The 22,888-nt window shown below is 43.2% G+C and overlaps 1 protein-coding gene across 1 annotated transcript in view; it reads right to left on the bottom strand.

Annotated features, from left to right (window-relative positions):
• Nucleotides 1–10,093, bottom strand: part of LOC140734021 (aldo-keto reductase family 1 member B1-like) — a 57,131-nt gene extending 47,038 nt beyond the window's left edge. The window contains exon 1 of the mRNA XM_073057600.1: nucleotides 9,659–10,093. Coding sequence (XP_072913701.1) covers nucleotides 9,659–9,663 — 5 coding nt within the window. The 5' untranslated portion in view covers nucleotides 9,664–10,093. The remainder of the gene's footprint in view (nucleotides 1–9,658) is intronic.
• Between the last annotated feature and the right edge of the window lie 12,795 nt (nucleotides 10,094–22,888).

The following is a 22,888-nucleotide window of genomic DNA, read 5'->3' as shown; positions in this document are numbered from 1 at the left end:
AAAGCTGATACCACCTCGATATATTCGTCCATGGCCGTCGTTTCTGGATGAGAACGAGAGCTAGCACCAGGTAAGAGGTTGATGGTGCAGTTGTATGGGAGGTGGCTGCCTTTTTAGTGAAGACCTTAAGAAGGTCAGCATATCCAGTCAGAATGCCAGATAGGTCCACACAGGGAGTTCATACAGGAGGGGATTTGCAAACTGGAGCTTCAGCTGGACCCAAACAGGCAGATGGGCATACCACTCCCACTCTTGGAGTGCTTTTAGGGACCAATCAGTCATGGGTTATGTCCGGATAACCAGGAGAGACCAGGCCCAGTGGCAGTTCGGGCAAATCAACCAGGTAAAAGGAGAGTTGTTCCCTGTGGTTAACTTCCAGCATAAGTTGAAGGGAGGAAAAATGGATCTGGCCTGTGCCCAGATGTCAGCTGTCCAGGGCTTTGACATTGATCTTCTCTCTCAATTCCTTAGTCAAAAGTCCCCACCTTTCAGCTAGAGACATGTCCATGAGATACCTGGCTGCATTGGAGTTGATAAATGCCTTAAGTTCATGGGTTCGAGATTCCCATGACAAGGAAGCTGGGAGCATTGTATAATTAGGAAAAGTTTACTGCAGCAAGAACCAGGCTGTCAGGATTCCCCTCCCTGCTGAAGGGTATCCTCTTTTGCCGGACACTGAGACATGATGCCCAGAAATGTCCCTGGATCACCACGTAGAGGCAGGAAACTATTCTCCTGCGCCAATCTCACTCCTCCTGAGATAGGTGCATGCACCCCACTTGCGTACGCTCCTCTGTGGACTGGGTGCTGGGTAGTAAGGGAGAAGGTGAAGGCAAATGGTGATCAGCCGGCGAGTAGGAAGCCTGAGCCATTCTTTCCCTGCGCCACTCCAACCTGATGGCATGAACATCGATTTCTTGAACTTCCAGTAATGGCCTGCACCACCCCTCCTTGACCATTCCTCATTCCTATTTTTCCTTTTCTCACCTTATCTCCTTACCTGCCCATCACCTCCCTCTGGTGCTCCTCCCCCTTCCATTTCTTCCATGGCCTTCTACCCTCTCCTATCAGAATTCCCCTTCTCCACCCCTTTATCTCTTTTACCAATCGACTTCCAGCTCTTTATTTCATCCCTCCTCCCCCCCCCCCCTCCCCACAGGCTACGTCCACATTAGACCGGATAATTTTGAAAACGCCGGTTTCGTGTAAAAATGATAGGCGTCCACACTATGCATTTTTAAAAATATCTCTATCCACATTGAAACAGAGATTTTGGTGAATCTCCTCCTGCTGCGCATGCGCAGGACACATCTGCCGAAAACAAGCGACATGTTTGGTGTCGAATCTCGCCGTAAAAGTGCGCATTTGTGTAAATTACAGACTAGAAAAACTTAAAACATAGAAACGTAGAAAATAGGTGCAGGAGTAGGCCATTCGGCCCTTCGAGCCTGCACCGCCATTCAGTATGATCATGGCTGATCATCCAACTCAGAACCCTGTACCTGCTTTCTCTCCATACCCCCTGATCCCTTTAGCCACAAGGGCCATATCTAACTTCCTCTTAAATATAGCCAATGAACCGGCCTCAACTGTTTCCTATGGCAGAGAATTCCACAGATTCACCACTCTCTGTGTGAAGAAGTTTTTCCTCATCTCGGTCCTAAAAGGCTTCCCCTTTATCCTTAAACTGTGACCCCTCGTTCTGGACTTCCCCAACATCGGAAACAATCTTCCTGCATCTAGCCTGTCCAATCCCTTTAGAATTTTATACATTTCAATAAGACCCCCCTCAATCTTCTAAATTCCAGTGAGAATAAGCCTAGTCGATCCAGTCTTTCTTCATATGAAAGTCCTGCCATCCCAGGAATCAATCTGGTGAACCTTCTTTGTACTCCCTCTATGGCAAGAATGTCTTTCCTCAGATTAGGGGACCAAAACTGCACACAATATTCTAGGTGCGGTCTCACCAAGGCCTTGTACAACTGCAGTAGAACCTCCCTGCTCCTGTTCTCAAATCCTTTTGCTATGAATGCCAACATACAATTTGCCTTTTTCACCACCTGCTGTACCTGCATGCCCACCTTCAATGACTGGTGTATAATGACACCCAGGTCTCGTTGCACCTCCCCTTTTCCTAATCGGCCACCACTCGGATCATAATCTGTTTTCCTGTTCTTGCAACCAAAGTGGATAACCTCACATTTATCCACATTAAATTGCATCTGGCATGAATTTGCCCACTCACCTAACCTATCCAAGTCACCCTGCATCCTCTTAGCATCCTCCTCACAGCTAACACCGCCGCCCAGCTTCGTGTCATCCGCAAACTTGGAGATGCTGCATTTAATTCCCTCATTTAAATCATTAATATATATTGTAAACAACTGGGGTCCCAGCACTGAGCCTTGCGGTACCCCACTAGTCACTGCCTGCCATTCTGAAAAGGTCCCGTTTACTCCCACTCTTTGCTTCCAGTCTGCCAATTCTCTATCCACATCAATGCCATACCCCCAATACCGTGTGCTTTAAGTTTGCACACTAATCTGTGTGGGACCTTGTCAAAAGCCTTTTGAAAATCTAGATATACCACATCCACTGGCTCTCCCCTATCCACTCTACTAGTTACATCTTCAAAAAATTCTATAAGATTCGTCAGACATGACTTTCCTTTCACAAATCCATGCTGACTTTGTCCGATGATTTCACCTCTTTCCAAATGTGCTGTTATCACATCTTTGATAACCGACTCTAGCATTTTCCCCACCACCAATGTCAGACTAACCGGTCTATAATTCCCCGGTTTCTCTCTCCCTCCTTTTTTCAAAAGTGGGGTTACATTAGCCCCCCTCCAATCTTCAGGAACTAATCCAGAATCTAAGGAGTTTTGAAAAATTATCACTAATGTATCCACTATTTCTTGGGCTACTTCCTTAAGCACTCTGGGATGCAGACCATCTGGCCCTGGGGATTTATCTGCCTTTAATCCCTTCAATTTACCTAACACCACTTCCCTACTAACATGTATTTCCCTCAGTTCCTCCATCTCACTAGACCCTTGGTTCCTTACTATTTCCGGAAGATTATTTATGTCCTCCTTAGTGAAGACAGAACCAAAGTAGTTATTCAATTGGTCTGCCATGTCTTTGTTCCCTATGATCAATTCACCTGTTTCTGACTGTAAAGGACCTACATTTGTCTTGACCAATCTTTTTCTTTTCACGTATCTATAAAAGCTTTTACAGTCAGTTTTTATGTTCCCTGCCAGCTTTCTCTCGTAATCTTTTTTCCCTTTCCTAATTAAGCCCTTTGTCCTCCTCTGCTGGTCTCTGAATTTCTCCCAGTCCTCAGGTGTGCCGCTTTTTTTTTGCTAATTTATATGTTTCTTCTTTGGACTTGATACTATCCCTAATTTCCCTTGTCAGCCACGGGTGCACTACCTTCCCTGGTTTATTCTTTTGCCAAACTGGGATGAACAATTGTTGTAGTTCATCCATGTGATCTTTAAATGCTTGCCATTGCATATCCACCGTCAACCCTTTAAGTATCATTTGCCAGTCTATCTTAGCTAATTCACGTCTCATACCTTCAAAGTTACCCTTCTTTAAGTTCAGGACCTTTGTTTCTGAATTAACTATGTCACTCTCCATCATTTTTTTTTCGTGATCTCCCTTTTCTCTCTTTCAATCTTTTTATTAGTATTAAAAATTTTATGAATAAAATACAATTAAAATATTGATAAGGGATTACAAACATATAGACTCCCATTACACATGAAGGAATACATAAGGAATGAATACAGTATAAGTAAGTTTTCCCAAAACATAAACCATATAGTATATATATGAACAAGGTAAGTCTAGATATTCCATAATATATAATATAAAAAAGAGAAAAAAATAGTAAATCTATATATGAAAGTTAACTAATCTACTAATCTAATATCTAAGAAAAAAAAACAAAGGAAAAAAAAACTAAAAAAAAGAGAAGAAAAAAAAGGGCTGTTCATAGTATCTCACAAGCATACATAAACATCAATGACGTCAACTCCGATCCTCTCAACATACATACGATTAAAGCTGAAAAAACCAATAAGCCTGGCACAGGGCCATTACATCATATGAAAATATTGAATAAATGGTCTCCATATCTTTTCAAATTTAATAGAAGTATCAAATACAGCACTTCTAATTTTTTCTAAATTTAGACATAACATAGTTTGAGAAAGCCAATGAAATACCGTGGGAGGATTAATTTCCTTCCAATTCAACAAAATAGATCTTCTAGCCATCAAAGTGAGAAAAGCAATCATTCGACAGGCAGAAGGAGATAAGTGAAGTAAGTCCATCATCGGTAAACTAAAAATTGCGGTAATAGGATGGGGTTGTAAATTAATGTTCAGTACCGCCGAAATAATATCAAAAATATCTTTCCAATATTTTTTCAAAAGCGGACATGACCAAAACATATGAGTTAAAGACGCGATTTCTAATTGACATCTGTCACAAATAGGGTTTATATGAGAATAAAAATGAGCTAATTTATCCTTGGACATATGGGCCCTATGTACAACCTTAAATTGCATTAATGAATGTTTGGCACATATAGATGATGTATTAACTAATTGAAGAATTCTATCCCAATTCTCAATAGGAATAATAAGATTAAGCTCTCTTTCCCAATCATTTTTGGTCTTATCAAAGGGCACTGAACGTATCTTCATAATTATATTATAAAGTTTTGATATAAGCCCTTTTTGAAAAGGGTTTAATTCAAACAAACTCTCCAAAATATCTGAAGACAGAAAATTTGGGAACGAAGGAAGTACCGTACTTAAAAAATGCCTAACCTGTAAGTATCTAAAAAAATGAAATCTAGGCAAATTATATTTATTAGCTAATTGCTCAAAAGACATAAAACAGTTGTCCAAAAATAAGTCGGAAAATCTTAATAATCCCTTAGTTTTCCAAGCCAAAAAAGCTTGATCTATAATTGAGGGTTGAAAAAAACAATTAGATACAATAGGACTATTTAACACGAATTGAGTCAACCCGAAAAATTTCCGAAATTGAAACCATATACGTAAGGTATATTTAACTATCGGGTTGTCGATTCGCTTCGGCAATTTAGAAAGAGCAAAAGGGAGAGATGTCCCTAAAATAGAACCCAGAGCATAAGCAGATACCGATTTAGTTTCCAAACTCACCCAATGAGGGCCAAAAGGACCATCCCATTCTTTCAACCAACATATCAAATATCTAACATTAACTGCCCAATAATAAAATCTGAAATTGGGTAATGCTAACCCACCATCCTTCTTTGTCTTCTGTAAGTATATTTTACCTAACCTGGGATTTTTATTCTGCCATATATATGAAGAAATTTTTGAATCAACATTAGTAAAAAAGGATTTCGGAATAAAAATTGGTACCCGCTTGAAAAACATATAAAAATTTAGGTAAAATAACCATCTTAATAGCATTAATCCTACCTATCAGAGATAAAGATAATGGTGACCACTTAGTAAACAAACCTTTAATCTGATCAATTAAGGGTAGAAAATTAAACCTAAATAATTCTTTATGGTTTTTGGTAATTTTAATCCCTAAGTAAGTAAAAGAGTCATTAGCTAATTTAAAAGGTAAAATACCATAATTTGGGACCTGTCTATTCAAAGGAAACAATTCACTCTTATTAAGATTTAACTTATACCCAGAAAACTCACTAAATTGAGCCAACAATGATAAGACTGCTGGAATAGATTTCTCAGGGTTAGAGATGAATAATAATAAATCATCTGCATATAAAGATACCTTATGAATATCTGTTCCACGATTAATACCCAAAATATCCTGTGATTCTCTGATGGCAATTGCCAAAGGTTCTAAAGCGATGTTAAATAGTAATGGACTAAGAGGACAACCTTGTCTAGTGCCTCGAAATAAACAAAAAAATGGAGATCTTTGATTATTAGTAAACACCGAGGCTACTGGAGTTTGATATATCAGTTTAATCCAAGAAATGAAGGTCGGACTGAAATTAAACTTCTCCAGCACATAAAATAAGTAAGGCCATTCAACTCTATCAAATGCTTTCTCCGCATCTAATGAAATAACACATTCTGAAGTATTATGTGAAGGAGTATAAACAATATTCAATAATCTCCTAACATTGAAAAAAGAATAGCGATTTTTAATAAAACGGTTTGGTCTTCCGAAATAATTTGGGGTAATACCTTCTCCAGCCTGGAAGCCAGCAACTTGGAAAAAATCTTAGAATCCACATTCAATAAAGATATTGGTCTATAAGATGCACAATCAGTAGGGTCTTTATCTTTCTTCAGTATTAAAGAAATGGAAGCTCTATAAAAAGATTGTGGCAAATTCCCCAATCTAATTGCTTCTTCAAAAACCTTGCATAGCCAAGGAGCTAGAGTAGCAGAAAAACATTTAAAAATTCTACTGTGTACCCATCTGGACCTGGTGCTTTCCCAGAATTCATTGAGGAAATAACCCCTTTAATTTCCGCATCCGTAAACGGAGTATCTATTACTGAAAGATCATCAGATGATAGTTTTGGAAAATTCAATTTCCCGAGAAAATCACACATGGTATTATGATCCTGAGGGAATTCAGATTGATACAGGGAGGTATAAAAGTCTTGAAAAGACTTATTTATCTCATCATGGTTAACTGTCAAATCCCCATTCTGCTGTCGAACCTTAGTGATTTGGCGTTTAACTGAAACATTCTTCAGCTGACTAGCTAACAGTTTTCCCGATTTATCACTATGTATATAGAAATCAGATCTGGTTTTCATTAATTGATTTTCAATCAGAGATGTAAGTAATAAACTATGTTCCATTTGAAGTTCAACCCTTTGTTTATAAAGTTCCTTGCTAGGAGTAGTCGAATATTTCTTGTCAATCTCTTTAATTTTATCAACCAATAAAAGAGTTTCCTTCTTAATGCATTTTTTCAGACCAGCAGAATAAGAGATAATCTGTCCACGTATATATGCTTTAAAAGTGTCCCAAAGTATTCCGCAAGAGATATCCTCTGTGGAATTAGTTGAAAAGAAGAAATCGATCTGTTCCTTCATAAATTTAATAAAGTCTGGCTCTTGCAATAAGGTAGAGTCAAATCGCCATTGTCTAGTACTTAAAGCTGTATCCGTAACATTAATAGAAAGTTTTAATGGAGCATGGTCGGAAATAGCTATAATATCATAATTACAACCAATTACCGATGGAATAAAACAAGAGTCAATAAAAAAATAATCAATTCTCGAATAGGAGTGATAAACATGTGAGAAAAAAGAAAACTCTTTGTCATTAGGATGACGAAATCTCCAAATGTCAAAAACTCCATTATCAGTCAAAAAGGAGTTAATACAAGTGGCCGACTTATTGGGTAGAGTCTGAATAGGTGTAGATTTGTCCATCAAAGGAATTAAACAACAATTAAAGTCACCACCCATTATTAACTTATATTCATTTAAATTAGGTAAAGAAGTAAATAAGGACTTAAAAAAGTCAGGACAATCCACATTCGGGGCATAAACATTAACCATAGCAACCTTTTTATTACCGAGCAAACCCGTAACTAACAAAAATCTACCATTCGGATCCGAAAGGATATCATGTTGAACAAATGCAATAGAGGAGTCAATAAAAATTGAAACTCCCTTAACTTTGGCATTCGAATTCGAATGATACTGTTGACCCCGCCAAGACCTAAAAAAGCGATATTTGTCCTCCTTCCTCACATGAGTTTCTTGTACAAAAATGATATGTGCATTAAGTCTTTGGAATACTTTGAAAATCTTCTTTCGTTTAATCGGATGGTTTAATCCATTAGTATTCCAAGACACAAAGTTAATGGTTTGCGCCATGTTTCTAAAGTCATCCCTTTGGTATATAAAGGGTTAACCATGTTATAAACTCATGCACCCGGAAGAGGGACAAAAATAAGGAGCGGACCCGGAAGTGACGACATCGTAGACATATTTGTAGTTCAAGAACAGCCCAAGTAAAAAAACTAAAACAAATTAATAAGAGAAAAATTAAAAAGGAAAACAGACCAACACCCACCCCCACATGAAAAAGAAAAAAAGCCAAAATATGGCTAGAAAAAGGAAAAAATGAGACTAACTCTACCCCCATATCAGCGGCAGACCACTCCGTGTTTAAAGGATATATATATAAAAAAAACCACCCCAACTTTAAGAATTATGATCGCAGTACTAAAAACTACGCTTCTTAATATGCTGGGTTGTAAAAAAAAAAGGGAATATAATCACTAAAAGTTTATAAATCGGGTTATAACCCAAACAAATCAAGAAGTGTTTAAACTACGATCAGCGATGCATTATAGGAAGAAGACGAAAAAAGAAACAATAACGCCATCTTAAACAAAACCAAGAATACTTTACAAAAAAACACTATCTTGATATTTTAAAAAAATTCCCTTCGAAAGGTTAAAAATATACCTTCAAGGGAACAAAAAAATAGACAAAAATATAGTATAGTAGTTAAAGTGTATAAGACAAAGCGATTAATATAACGAAAGCACACTTTAACTTAAATATGTATAGGATAAACCTACACCAATAACCAGAGACTAACCCTGGTTTAAGGAATCGAAAACCGTCTTTCACGATCAGAATCACTCATTTATTAGAAAGTAGTGACTGTATCAGTAGGGAAGTTCTCTTCCAAATACTTTTTCGCCTCGAAGGTGGAAAGGAATACTCTACGCGGAGCGTTCGGCGGGGAAATCCTGAGCTTCGCCGGGTATAAGAGCGCAGGTTTTAGATTTTTCTCATAACATTCAGACATCAGAGGTTTAAAGAGAAGCCTCTTCATAATTTCTGGACTAAAATCTTCCACCAAACGAAAGCAATAATTATGAAATTTAATCATCCCAGCCCTTCGAGCTTCACGAATGAGTTGTTCTTTGTCGTGAACATAGTGAAATCGGACGATTACCACCGGGGGTTTATCTGACGCACTCGGTGAACGACTCCAAATTCTATGTGCTCGGTCAAGTACCGGGGGGGGGTTCTGGAAAAACCGACGGAAACGCATCTTTTAGAAATTGAGCAAAGTATTTCGAAGGGTCGCCTTTTTCTATGCCGTCTGGGAGACCAAGTATGCGTAAGTTCTGTCTTCTGGACCGATTCTCCAAATCGACACTCTTGGCTTTAAGTGTCTCCACCAGTTTAATAGTCGAAATTAAATCCTGTTGCAATTTTTCAATTGTCAAATCTCGTTTCCGCGCTTCATCTTGCAAAGACGCGATAAGCATTTGCTGCTGGTTAATTACTGAATCCGTCTTAACCATATAATCTTGAAAAGCCTTTATATCTTGTTGAAAAGCCTGATGTTGTTCATCAAATTTTCTATCCAAAAGCTCCATAAGCAGTTCATAACTTAACTCAATGCGTTGCGGTTGAGCTTGTTTCCTTCCATTGCGGTTCTCATCCTTTGGATCTAAGAGCCATTTCTGTTTGCATATCTTCAAAAATTCACAATAAAATCTTAACGATAAGCCCAAGAAAGTAGCAAAAATCTTTTGGTGTAGGTAACAATAAGTTGAATAAGGGTGATCAAAGGTTAGAAAAGGTAAAGGTTATGGAGCGGATCTGAAACAGTACTCACTCCATGAGCGTCTCCCGCTGACCTCCTCACTCTCCATCTTATTGAAGAATTCCACCATATTATGGTCACTCTTACCCAAGGGGCCTCACACGACAAGATTGCTAACTAACCCTTCCTCATTGCTCAATACCCAATCTAGAATGGCCTGCTCTCTAGTTGGTTCCTCCACATGTTGGTTCAGAAAACCATCTCGCATACATTCCAAGAAATCCTCTTCCTCAGCACCCTTACCAATTTGGTTCACCCAATCTATATGTAGATTGAAGTCCCCCATTATAACTACTGTTCCTTTATTGCACACATTTCTAATTTCCTGGTTAATGCCATCCCCAACCTCACTACTACTGTTAGGTGGCCTGTACACAACTCCCACCAGTGTTTTCTGCCCCTTAGTGTTATGCAGCTCTACCCATATCGATACCACATCCTCCAGTCTAATGTCCTTCCTTTCTATTGTGTTAATCTCCTCTCTAACCAGCAATGCTACCCCACCTCCTTTTCTTTCCTGTCTATCCCTCCTGAATATTGAATATCCCTGGATGTTGAGCTCCCATCCTTGGTCACCCTGGAGCCATGTCTCTGTGATCCCAACTATGTTATATTCATTAATAACTATCTGCACATTCAATTCATCCACCTTGTTACGAATGCTCCTCGCATTGACACACAAAGCCTTCAGGCTTGTTTTTACAACACTCTTAGCCCTTATACAATTATATTGAAAAGTGGCTCTTTTTGCTTTTTGCCCTGGATTTGCCTGCCTGCCAATTTTACTTTTCACCTTACTACTTTTTGCTTCTACCCTAATTTTACACCCCTCTGTCTCTCTGCACTTGTTCCCATCCCCCTGCCACATTAGTTTAAATCCTCCTGAACAGCAGTAGCAAACACTCCCCCTAGGACATTGGTTCCAGTCCAGCCCAGGTGCAGACCATCCTGTTTATACCAGTCCCACCTCCCCCAGAACTGGTTCCAATGCCCCAGAAATTTGAATCCCTCCCCCTTGCACCATTTTTCAAGCCATGTATTCATCTGAAATATCCTCCTATTTCTACTCTGACTAGCACGTGGCACTGGTAGTAATCCAGAGATTATTACCTTTGTGGTCCCACTTTTTAGTTTATCTCCTAACTCCCTAAATTCACCTTGTAGGACCTCATCCCATTTTTTACCTATATCGTTGGTACCTCTGTGCACCACGACCACTGGCTGTTCACCCTCCCATTCCATTATGTCCTGCAGCCGCTCAGAGACATCCTTGACCCTTGCACCAGGGAGGCAACATATCATCCTGGCGTCTCGTTTGCGGCCGCAAAATGACAGACAGCTCTTGGCTTTCGCGCAGGAGAACTTAAAACTGAAAAAAACAAATACTGAAGCGTACGGCGGCAACCGACAGGGAGTTCACGGACAGATTGACCCGGTTAACGATGAACATTGGAAAACTGACTAACTCTGTTGTATTAATAAAGCACCTTGTTAAATGTATGAACGTTTTAATGTCTGCATCAGTGTTATCTTGTATTTCCATACAATGTTACATTAGGCATCTATTGTCAGAGAAGTACTTGCATAAATAGGTAAACCACCTTCATACGAGCAAGGACAGAAAACAGGGCAAAGTGAGTATACTTATTTATTCAGTAAGTTATGGCTCAAAGTATTTGGTGATGTTATGAAGTATGAACAACTCTGATGGGCAGAAGGGTACAGAGTTGCCCATATTTCCCCCCCCCCCCCCACCCGGGAGAATCACAAACTGTTACTGTTACCACGCTGCTAATGAGAGAGAAAGAGAGACAAAGGGAAAAACATACTGGGACTGGAACATTTGCTTCAGACAAGGGCGAGATAACACCAGGGGAGAGAGACCATATTATGACTCCTGTAAGACTCACGGCTCCGGAGGGGGCTGTTTACTTGGTACTATTCTGTTCATTAAAATTCCTCAGTGGACAGCCGGAGTGGGCTGGTTTGATGGGCTAAGCCATTCAAAACTGATTGATACCTGAGACCCCGTGAGTAGGGATAAAAATGAGGTCTGGGGAGACACCCCTCAGACGCACCAAGAGACATACTAGTGAGCACTGCTTAAGTGTTGGAACCCACGAGGAGGTGTGGGGCATTGGAGACCGAACGAAGGATCGGTCAATTTTAACTCACAGTGTTTATAGCAAGGCCGGTGGGGGCTTGTGTGTGTGTCCACCCTTGCCTGGGTGATGAGTCCACCATAGAAGAACGGTCTAGCTAAAGGCGAGAGGGGTCATACCTGAATGGCCACAACAACACATCGACGGATCAAGAACGTAAAGGAAGGTTTGTCTGACTGTAGCTGTCACTGTTTGCTCGCCCTCTCTCTCTCTCTCTCCCTCCAACGGATACAACAAAAGAACCAACAACTACCTCAGCCTGTATGAACTGAACTGAACTTTATACTTTCCCATGATAATTCATTATCCCCTAGACAATGATAGAGCTTGTTTATTATTGATTATTATTATACCCACACTTTTAGGTTTAGTATTGCTAACGTGTATTATCTGTATATTTGCATTGTTGATATTGATTTGTATATTTTACTAATAAACACTGTTTTGAAAATAGTACCAGACTCCAACAGATACTTCTGTCTTTGCTGGTAAGACACCCAGTTACAGGGTACGTAACAGTGAGTACATTTCTAACTCTTCTGGCTTCAGTCTCGTTGCCGTCTGTTCTGAAATTGTTAGGTTGCGTTCAAGAAAACAATGAAATAGCGCGCTGCTGTCTGACAGCGTTTTCAGAAGTCTCCGGTTACCCCATCCACACTGATCTACCCGAGCAGCGTTTTCAAAAATACCCTCCCTGGAAAGCGTTTCTGAAAAGCTCCGGTTTCGGGGGATGAAAATGCCATTTTAGTGTGGACGAAGGGTAAAAACGAAGAGAAAAAGCTTCAGTTACAGACTTATCTGGTGTAGTGTGTGTACGCAGCCTTGGGTGTCTAGACCCTGCAGCAGGGTCCGTGGTTGTGACAATGTGAGGCATAGAAAGGGCAAACAGCTGGTATCTTTCTCTGAGGATTGAACTGTCAAATCCCAGAAAGTAGGAATTTAAGATGAGAGGAATTAAGTTCAAAGATGTGTGGTGCAAGTTTTTAAACATAGATAGTAGTAGGTGCCTGGAAAGTGCTGGAAATGTTCAACTGAACTAATCCCTTCTATGGCACTTACAAAATGTTGGAGGAACCCAGCATGTCAGACAACATCAATGGAGGGGGGAATAAACAGTCGTTTTAATCTAAAACCCTTAATCAGGATTAGGCAGGCTGCACAGCATGTTTGGCAATTGCACTCATGAATATGGATGTTCCAGTTGTTACTGGCTGATTATGGCGGCATTTAACTCCTTTCTTTTCATCACAGTCTTCTCCAGACGTGAGCAAAAGCATAGCAACATTAATGTTCCCTGCTTACCTTTGTCCTTGTCTGAGAAAGAGGACTACCATTTGACCAATGCTGGAAGTGAGTGGTCGAAACACACACAGAATGTTGTAGGAACTCACCAGGTCAGCCAACAGCGATGGAAGAGACTAAACAGTCAACGTTTCAGGCCGAAACTCTTCATCAGGACTGGAATAGAAGGGTACAGAAATCAGAATGAGAAGGTGGGAGCTGGGGTGGGAGTGTTGAGGGGAAGGAATACAGGCTGGCAGGTATAGGAGACACCAGGTGTGGGGAAAGGGGGTGAGTGGAAGGGAGATGAAGTATGAAGCTGGGAGGTGATAAATAGAAGAGATAAATGGCTGAAGAACAAGGAATCTGAAAGTGGACCATAGGGGGAAGGAGGAGGGGCACCAGAGAGCGGTGATGGACAAGAGAGGGAAAAAAAACCCACCCATTGGGAATCAAACTCCCCGGAGCAATACATTTAACCATCATCTAAATATATTAAAAAAAGTCATCAACTGCCATTTCATATTTATAGAAAAAATTGGAAGGATAACATATAACTTAATTCAAATTAAATGATAATATTTGGCAAAAGAACCCCATCTTCTCTCAAAATCAAATCGAGGATCAAAAATTCTACTTCTAATTTTTTCCAAACTAAGACATAACATCACTTGAGAAAACCATTCAATTAATGTAGGGGAAGAAATATCTTTCCATTTTAATAAGATAGCCCTTCTTGCCAGTAGCGTAACAAATGCGATTACATGTTGGTCTGAAGATGAGATACCCTGAATATGATGTGGAACTATTCCAAATAGAACAGTCAATCTATTAGGTTGTAAATTAATTTTCAAAGCTTTAGAGATTGTAGAAAATAAAGATTTCCAGAACGATTTTAATGCAGAACATGACCAGAACATATGTGACAAAGTAGCTACTTCAATTTTACATCTATCGCAATAGTTACCTATACTAGGAAATATTTTAGATAGTCTCTCCTTTGTTAAGTAATATCGGTGTACAATTTTAAGTTGAATTAAACAATGGTTGGCACATACAGAAGAAGTTACAGAAGGGGGAATTTCCAGAAGTTAGAGAAATTGATGGTTGGAGGTTGCCCAGATAAAATATGAAATGTTGTTCCTTTAACTTGAACATGGCTTCATTGCTTTGTACTGTTCTATGTTCTAGCATACAGAGTTCATGGTGTGATGTAATTCCGGTTATCCATTGTAGATCTCTCACTAAAATAAATAAAAGATTACCAGGCATGTGGCTGAGACTAACAAGAAAAGATAAAGCTACTTGACAATGGTGCAAGCTTTGTTTTATCTGAGATAAAACTTGCAAAGCACACACTTGATGAAGTAACTTTAAATTGCATAATAGGGAAAGGTATTTTGTTCAAGGGGTATTACATTGACCCTCATATTACTCCCATTGCCATGTAGTTTTCTTGGAAATGTTTTGTTATTGTTGGTTCTCACTGACTTTTTGAGCCTCAGTGGAAAATCTCCTGTACATTGCACAGCATAGTTTGGTCACTAACCCTCTCAAAGTCTCTTGGACTGTGTCCTGATGAGTTCTTCCACAGGAATTAACTGAGAACAGAGCCTGGTAGTTTACACACATCAGACCCAAGGGATAGAAGTAAAAGTACAATCACCTTTCACACAGAGGATGGTGGGAATATAAAACGAGCTCCAGAGGAAGTGGTAGAGTTGGGTACATTTGCAACAGTAAAAAGACATTTGGACAGGTTCATGGATAGGAGATATTTAGGGGGATATGGTTCAAATGGGATTAACTCAGGAAGGCTTCTTGGTTGGAGTAGATGAGTTGAGATGAATGGCCTATAGTGCTGTATAGCTATGACAATGAGCTGGAATTATGTCTGTCTGTTCCTTGTCACTGGCTCCAAACACTGGACCACCACAATGACGAGATTGAGTAAATACAGAGTGTGCAGCTCACTAGCGCCTAGTTCAAGCGCAAGAATCAAAGCGCATTAAATGCTGCTTTTCTCATCAACACCAATCCTGTGAATGAACAGTAAAACGAATGTGGTGATGTTGAATCTTTGCTAAAAATGAATACACTCAGTGGCCACCATATTAGGTACACCTGCTTGTTAATGCAATATCTAATCAGCCAATCACGTGGCAGCAACTCAGTGTAAGGTAGTCACAGAGTGTAAAGGCTACGATAAAGATGAAGAAAAAGGTTTTCATTTGAAAGATCAAGTAGGATCAGTTTAGATGGAGCTGATGGAGAATTAATAGCGGAAGGCAAACTTGGAGTTGTCTACAAACCCCAAACAGAGTAATGTGCATATTGTAAATCAGAAAATTAGTTGTGCAAGTAATGAGGATAGTAAAACTAATGGGAGGTAGACAGAACTAGATTAGCAGTAGGTGTTGTACATAATGAATTCATGGAGAATATAGAAGATGGCTTTCAAGATCAGTATGCTAGTGATAATGGAAGTGTAATCCAAATAATGCTGACAAGAGAAGTTAAAGAAAAGACGATTTAAAAATGCTTATCATGTTGCCAAAAGACAACCTGGCAACATCACCGCAAAGAGGATGTGGTAGAGGGAACCAATTCAGAAGTCTAATAGCAGTGGGGAAGAGGTGGTTCGTAATTCTGTGAATCTTGGCTTTCAAGCCTTTATATTTTCCAAGGAGGAAGAAGGTAGCAGAGAGAAAAGAGAATGGCCAAAGCAGCAAGACCCTACACAAAATGCTGGCAGAGCTCAATAGATAGCATCTCTGGAGAGGAATAATGGTCTCATCTATTACTTGCCAGCTTGTACTCCCCTACTTCCCCCACCTTCTTATTCTGGCTTCTGCCCCTTCCTTTCTAGTCCTTGATGAAGGGTCTCACCCCAAAAAGTCAACTGTTTATTCCTCTCCATAGATGCTGCATGACCTCCTCCAGTATTTTGTGTGTGCTGCTCTGGATTTCCAGCAACTGCATAATCTCTTGTGTGACAGGAACCTATCCAGATTCCCCCAACTCCATTGCAACATCGAGGCGTCAGAATATCTCTGGTATCTGACTGGACACTTGCCAAATTAGAGAATAGGAGAACTGAAGGCAAAAAAAAAGGAAGAGGCCTTGAACTTACTAAGTGGTGGTGTAGGCTTGAGGAAGGGTATATCCACCTTGTGCTTCTGGTAAGTTTGCATGTATGACTACCTCAAGCAACCCCTGGCCATAAAGGTTAAGTTTAGTCATCTTAGTCAGTGCAATTCTTGTCAGAGGTATGGTCAAACATGGAATGGAGACAGTGAGGTAATAACCAATAGGAGTATAGATAAGAAATCAAAGAGTACAACTAAGTGATGGACACGACAAGGAGGATAAGGGAAGAACTGCACAATATGGAGATTAGTGTCTGATCAATAAGTCTCGGAGACGTGAGGCAAGAGATAGGCTTTTATTAGCTGGAAGAGAGCACTATCAGCAGCAAGAGACCATCACACAACATCCTGGAGACTGAGGGAGGAGCAGTGCCTCCAATCGCCTTTATACAGGGGTGTGTGGGAGGAGCCACAGGAGCAGTCAGCGGGGGAGGGGGGGGGCGTGTCCAGACAGGTATATGTAGTTCACCACATTCACCCCCCTTTGTTTTAAAAGAGAGTCCCCATGGGGCGAAGTTTCTTACAAGTATATTTACAGGTTAAGTCTATCAGGCGGTCGAGTCTGTCACTGCGATCTACGTAGCACCGGCTGTGATTGCACAGGTGCCGGAGGTGATTGCACAGGTGCCGGTGGTGATTGCACTGGTGACGGTGGTTGTGCTGGCTCTGGCCTGACTGGAGGTGTCAGCCCACTAGGCGTCAGTGATCCCTCATGCGTGTGCGAGGCGCCCGGTATGGGAGTGTCGTGAGGAGTCTGTGTAGGGTTTGGTGTGCACCGTGTCTCGTGGGTATACACCTCGGTGGGTACGGGGTTCATAGTCACCGTGGAGTGTTCGGGGTAGTGGTCTGCTGCTCCTGCGGGCACCAGGTGCGGATGGAGACCGTGTCCTCCCGCCCATCAGGTAAGACCACGTAGGCATACTGGGGGTTCGCATGTAGTAGGTGAACCCTCTCGACCAGCGGGGAGTATTTATTGCTCCTCGCATGTTTCCGGAGCAGCACTGGCCCTGGGGACATCAGACAAGCCGGTAGGGTGGTCCCAGTGGCAGATTTCCTGGGAAAAGAAAAGAGTCGCTCATGAGGGGTGGCATTGGTAGACGTGTATAACAGGGAGCGGATGGAGTTGAGTGCCTCGGGGAGGACCTCCTGCCAACGAGAGACCGGCAACCCCTTTGACTTAAGGGCTAAAAGTGTGGCCTTCCACACTGTGGCATTCTCCCTCTCCACCTGTCCATTTCCCCAGGGATTATAGCTCGTGGTCCGACTAGTAGCAATGCCCCTAGCCAGCAGGTACTGGCGCAGCTCGTCACTCATAAAGGAGGACCCTCTATCACTGTGGATATAGCAGGGATATCCGAACAGAGTGAAGAGCTGGCGCAGGGCTTTTATGACGGATGTGGCAGTGGTATCGGGGCAGGGGATGGCAAAGGGGAACCGCGAGCACTCGTCGATTATGTTGAGAAAGTAGACATTGCGGTCAGTGGAGGGAAGGGGGCCCTTAAAGTCGACATTCAGTCGCTCAAAGGGGCGGGTGACCATGATAAGCTGCGCCTTTTCAGGATGGTAGAAGTGCAGTTTGCACTCAGCGCAGACTTGGCAGTCCCTGGTCATCGTCCTGATGTCCTCAAGGGAGTAAGGCAGGTTCTGGGCTTTCAAGAAATGGTAAAATCGGCTGACCCCCAGGTGGCAAAGATCTGCATGGAGGGCGTATAGCTGGTCGAGCTACGCGCTGGTACACACTCCCCGGGATAGGGCATCAGGGGGCTCATTGAGCCTTCCAGGCCGGTACAGGATATCATAGTTGTAGGTGGAGAGATCTATTCTCCACCGCAAAATTTTATCATTTTTGATTTTGCCCCGCTGTTGGTTGCTGAACATGAACGCAACTGAGCACTGGTCGGTCAGCAAGGTGAACCTTTTGCCGGCAAGATAGTGCCTCCAGTGCCTAATAGCTTCCACTATGGCCTGGGCTTCTTTCTCCACCGTGGAGTGCCGAATTTCAGGGCCTTGAAGGGTACGAGAAAAGAATGCTACTGGCCTGCCTGCCTGATTGAGGGTAGCAGCCAGCACGAAATCGGAGGCGTCACTCTCTACTTGGAAGGGAATGGTCTCGTCCACCGCATGCATCGTTGCTTTGGCAATGTCCCCTTTAATGCGGCTGAAGGCCGCGCGGGCCTCGGCAGAGAGGGGAAATGTGGTGGACTTGACCAGGGGGCGGGCCTTGTCTGCGTAATGAGGGACCCATTGGGCGTAATAGGAAAAGAAGCCCAGGCACCGTCTGAGGGCTCTGAGGGTGGTGGGAAGAGGGAGTTCTAACAGGGGGCGCATACGGTCGGGATCAGGGCCAATGACCCCGTTCTCCATGACATACCCAAGGATAGCGAGTCGGGTGGTTCCGAACACACACTTGTCCCTGTTATAGGTAAGGTTCAGAGCTTTGGCCACTTGGAAAAATCGTTGGAGGTTGTTGTTGTGATCCGACCAGTCGTGACCGCAGATGGTGATGTTATCCAGATATGGAAATGTGGCCTTCAGTTGGCACTGGTCCACCATCCGATCCATTTCCCTCTTGAAGACAGAGACACTATTCGTGTCACCGAAGGGGACGTGCAGGATATGATAGAGCCTGCCGCCCGCCTCGAAGGCGGTGTAGGGGCGGTCCTCTGAGCGGATGGGGAGCTGGTGATAAGCGGATTTCAGGTATATGGTCGAGTACACCTTGTACTGAGCTATCTGATTGACCATATCCGCGATGCGGGGTAGGGGGTACGCGTCAAGCTGTGTGAACCTATTGATGGTCTGGCTATAGTCCACGACCATCCTATTTTTCTGCCCGGTCTGAACAACAACCACCTGGGCCCTCCAAGGATTTGTGCTTGGCTCAATGATCCCCTCCCTGAGCAGCCGCTTCACCTCTGACTGAATGAAGGCCCTGTCCCCCGCGCTGTACCTCCTGCTTTTAGTTGCCACAGGTTTACAATCGGGGGTCAGGTTGGCGAACAGCAGTGGGGGAGGGATCTTGAGGGTGGAGAGGCTGCAAGTGGTGTCAGTAGCGCAGCTGTCAGCATGGTGCTGGGTGGGATGTGCAGGTCAGTGTGTGTGTGGTCAGTAGCGGGGTATATGACGAAGTCCCACAAAACTGAGGATTCCTGACAGTGAGTGGTGGGAGGGGTCCGTCAAATGCCATAGTCACACTTTCGAGGTGGCTCTGGAAGTTCAGCCCCAATAGCACAGGCGCGCACAGTTGAGGCATGACCAGTAGTGCAAAGTTTCGATATTCTGTGCCCTGCACCACCGATGTCGCTACACAACCCCCCCCCGGATGTCTGTGGAATGCGATCCAGAAGCCATGGTGACCCTCTGGCTTACCGGCTGTGTCACGAGTCCGCAGCGTTGCACCGTGTCCGGGTGAATAAAACTCTCAGTGCTGCCCGTATCAAACAGGCAGCTAGTCCTGTGCCCCTCCACCAGGATGTCCACCTTACAAGCTGGTGTGGGGCGCTTTGGTCGAGGGTTACGGAGGCCAGAGTTGAACCGCCGTCTTGGTGCCCAGTAAGCACCCGTGGGTCGGGGGCGGGGCGAGGTGGCACCGACAAAGATGGCCGCCCCCATGCCTCACACGGGGTGGGCAGGCAAGATGGCAGCGACCAAGATGGCGGCCTCCATGCCTCATACGCGGCACTGCTTGACCCCGCTCATGGTTTAGACTTACAGACCTTGGCGAAATGGCCCTTCTTTCCGCAGCTGGAGCAGGTAGCTTCTCGGGCCGGGCAGCATTTTCAGGGGTGTTTTCGAGTCCACCCAGAATTGGCCGGGTGGCGGCGTCTGCGGTGTCCACGGGGCCGGCGGGAGATTGCACGGTTGGACAGCATCAGCGTTGTGCAGAGCAGCCTCCAGCATATCGGCCAGCTCGATCGCCGAGCGTAAGGTAAGGTCGGTGTTTTTCATCAGCCACTGGCACACCTACACTGACCTGATCCCCGTAACGAAGGCGTCTCTTACCAGGAGCTCCGCATGCTGTTCCGCCATCAGTCCCCTGCAGTCGCAGGCCCGCACGAGTGTCTGTAGGGCCCGGACAAACTCAGCGCTCGACTCTCCGGCCCAATGCCGCTGCGTCGCTAAGCGATGTCTTGCGTAGACGGTGTTCACTGGCCGCAGGTATTGTCTTCTGAGGGCGTCCAGTGCCCCTTGGTAAGTTGGCAGGTCCCTGATGAGGGAGTATACCCTCGGACTGACCTTGGAGAGGAGGATTTTGTGCATGATAGCAGGCTCAGTCACAGGAATCTCTTCCAGGTACGATTGGAAGCATGCAAGCCAGAGTTCAAAGGCAAGAGCTGCTTCTGGAGCTTGAGGGTCAATGTCCAATTTTTCCGGACGTAAAATACTCTCCATGTTTTAAAATTCCAGCTAATAAAATTGATGCACCATCAATAACTCACGGAGACGTGAGGCGAGAGATAGGCTTTTATTAGCTGGAAGAGAGAGAGCACTATCAGCAGCAAGAGACCATCACACAACATCCTGGAGACTGAGGGAGGAGCAGTGCCTTCAATCGCCTTTATACCGGGGTCTGTGGGAGGAGCCACAGGAACAGTCAGCGGGGGGGCGTGTCCAGACAAGTATATGTAGTTCACCACAGTGTCATGTAGAGAACAGAACAGTAAAGAAAGGGAAAGAAGAGTGGGGGACAGCAAAAATGTAAAAAATCTTTGCAAAGTGCCGAATTTTGCAGATAACAAGAGACAGGAGTTCTTTAAGTTTATTTCTCCAGTAAACTGACTTCTTTGTTTCAGCAGTGTCTTGGATCTTGTTTGGAAATGTACCTGCATTTTACACAACCTTACAGCTTCTCGTCTGAAAATAAAATATTAACCCTCCGCAAATAAGGAATCTTCAATGATTTTCACACTTAACCTGTGGAGTGTGGAGCTTGAATCAGCACGGTAATATCAGAGAATTGTTGTTTTGATCTGCACAGTGCTCTGGCAAAAATAACTTAATAACATTCCCAAATGTTTCATTGTAAATATTATTTAGAGACAGAGATATCTAGAACAGTAATGACTCTTCTGGTCCAACAAGCCCACGGTACCCAATTACACTCTTGTGACCAATTAACCTACTGCCCTTTACGACTTTGGATTGTGGGAGGAAACCAAAACGCTGAGAGGAAACCCACGGGGAGAACGTACGAACTCCTTACAGACAGTGGCAGGAATTGAGTGCAGATCGACAGCACTTTAATAGCATTATGCTAACTGTGAAGTTACTGCGCTGTCCAGCACAGGGAAGTGAAAGAATTTTCCACTTCACTTCAAGACTTCCAAATAAGCTTAATCGACTTCAATGTAAATCAGCTGAAATTCTTGAACACCCATAAGATGTAAACAAACAAGTCTAAAAGTTATACGTTCTGACATGAGACTTTTTACAGCAGTACTTTTTAAGATGTCTGCCTTTATCCTTTTCTGTGGCTTCCCCTCTGCTATGGGTGATAGGGCTCTCAACAGAGTCCCCTCTATTTCTTGAGCAACCCCCAGAAATGCTGGAGGAGCTCAGTATGTCAGACCTCATCTATGGAGTGGAATAAACATTGGATGAAGGGTCTTGACTGGAAATGATGAAGGTTTATTCCCCTCCTATCGATGCTGCCAACCCTGCTGAATTCCTCCAGCATTTTGTGGGTGTTGCTCAAGATTTCCAGCGTCTGCAGAACCTCTTGTGACTCCTCCATTTACTACTCTTTTTTTTCATCCCCTCTCTTCCCAGCCAGAGTAAGGATGGGATTCACTTTGTTCTCAATGTCCTCCTTGCCCGTCTCACATTCAATAGATCAGCCTTGGTAACTTCAACCAGACTGACCCTAGTTTCCCCTCCCATTTCAGCATTTAGGTGCACCTCCCTGGCTCCCTGGGGCACTCCTCCATTTCCATCAAACAGAATTTGTCGTGAAACTTGTTGTTTTGTGGCAGGAATACACTGCAAGATATAAGAATTACTGTAATTTGCAATAAAAATAAAATAAATTGTGCAAAAGAGGAATAGTGTATTTAAGTTAAAGTTCAAGTTGATTGTCATCTGACTGTACATATATAAAACCAAACGGAATAACGTTCCTCCGGACCACAGTGCACCCACACGACAGATCACACACAGCACATAAACCAAAATATTATACTATAAATAAGTTAATAACATATTATTCAAAATACACATAGTAAAGTGCAGTACAGTAAACAGCTCGCTGTCCTAGTGACGAGGCCTCAGGGGTGACAGGCAATTCATTAGTCTCACACCCTGTGGGAAGTTGTTACCCAGTCTGGCAGTCCTAGCCTCAATGCTTCTGTACCTTCTTCCCGATGGTAGTGGAGAAAAAAAATCGTGGCATGGACGGTAGAAATTCTCAACAATGCCCTTCATCTGGAATGTTTCCATTAAATGTCACAAATGTCACAGAGAGACCCCGATGATCACTGTCCTCTGCCGGGTCTTGCAGTTCAATGCCTGCAGCTTCCCTACCACACCAGGATGCAGCTGGACAGGACACACTGTGTTCCTGTGGAAAGTTGTTAGAATGGGGGCAGGGAGACTGGCTTGGCTCAATCTCCTGTGACCAGCGGCCAATTGGAGCGATCGGAAACCTGACAAGA

Source organism: Hemitrygon akajei, chromosome 10 (assembly GCF_048418815.1).
Source record: "Hemitrygon akajei chromosome 10, sHemAka1.3, whole genome shotgun sequence".
Lineage (NCBI taxonomy): Eukaryota > Metazoa > Chordata > Chondrichthyes > Myliobatiformes > Dasyatidae > Hemitrygon > Hemitrygon akajei.
This window is presented reverse-complemented; position numbering and strand designations above follow the sequence as displayed.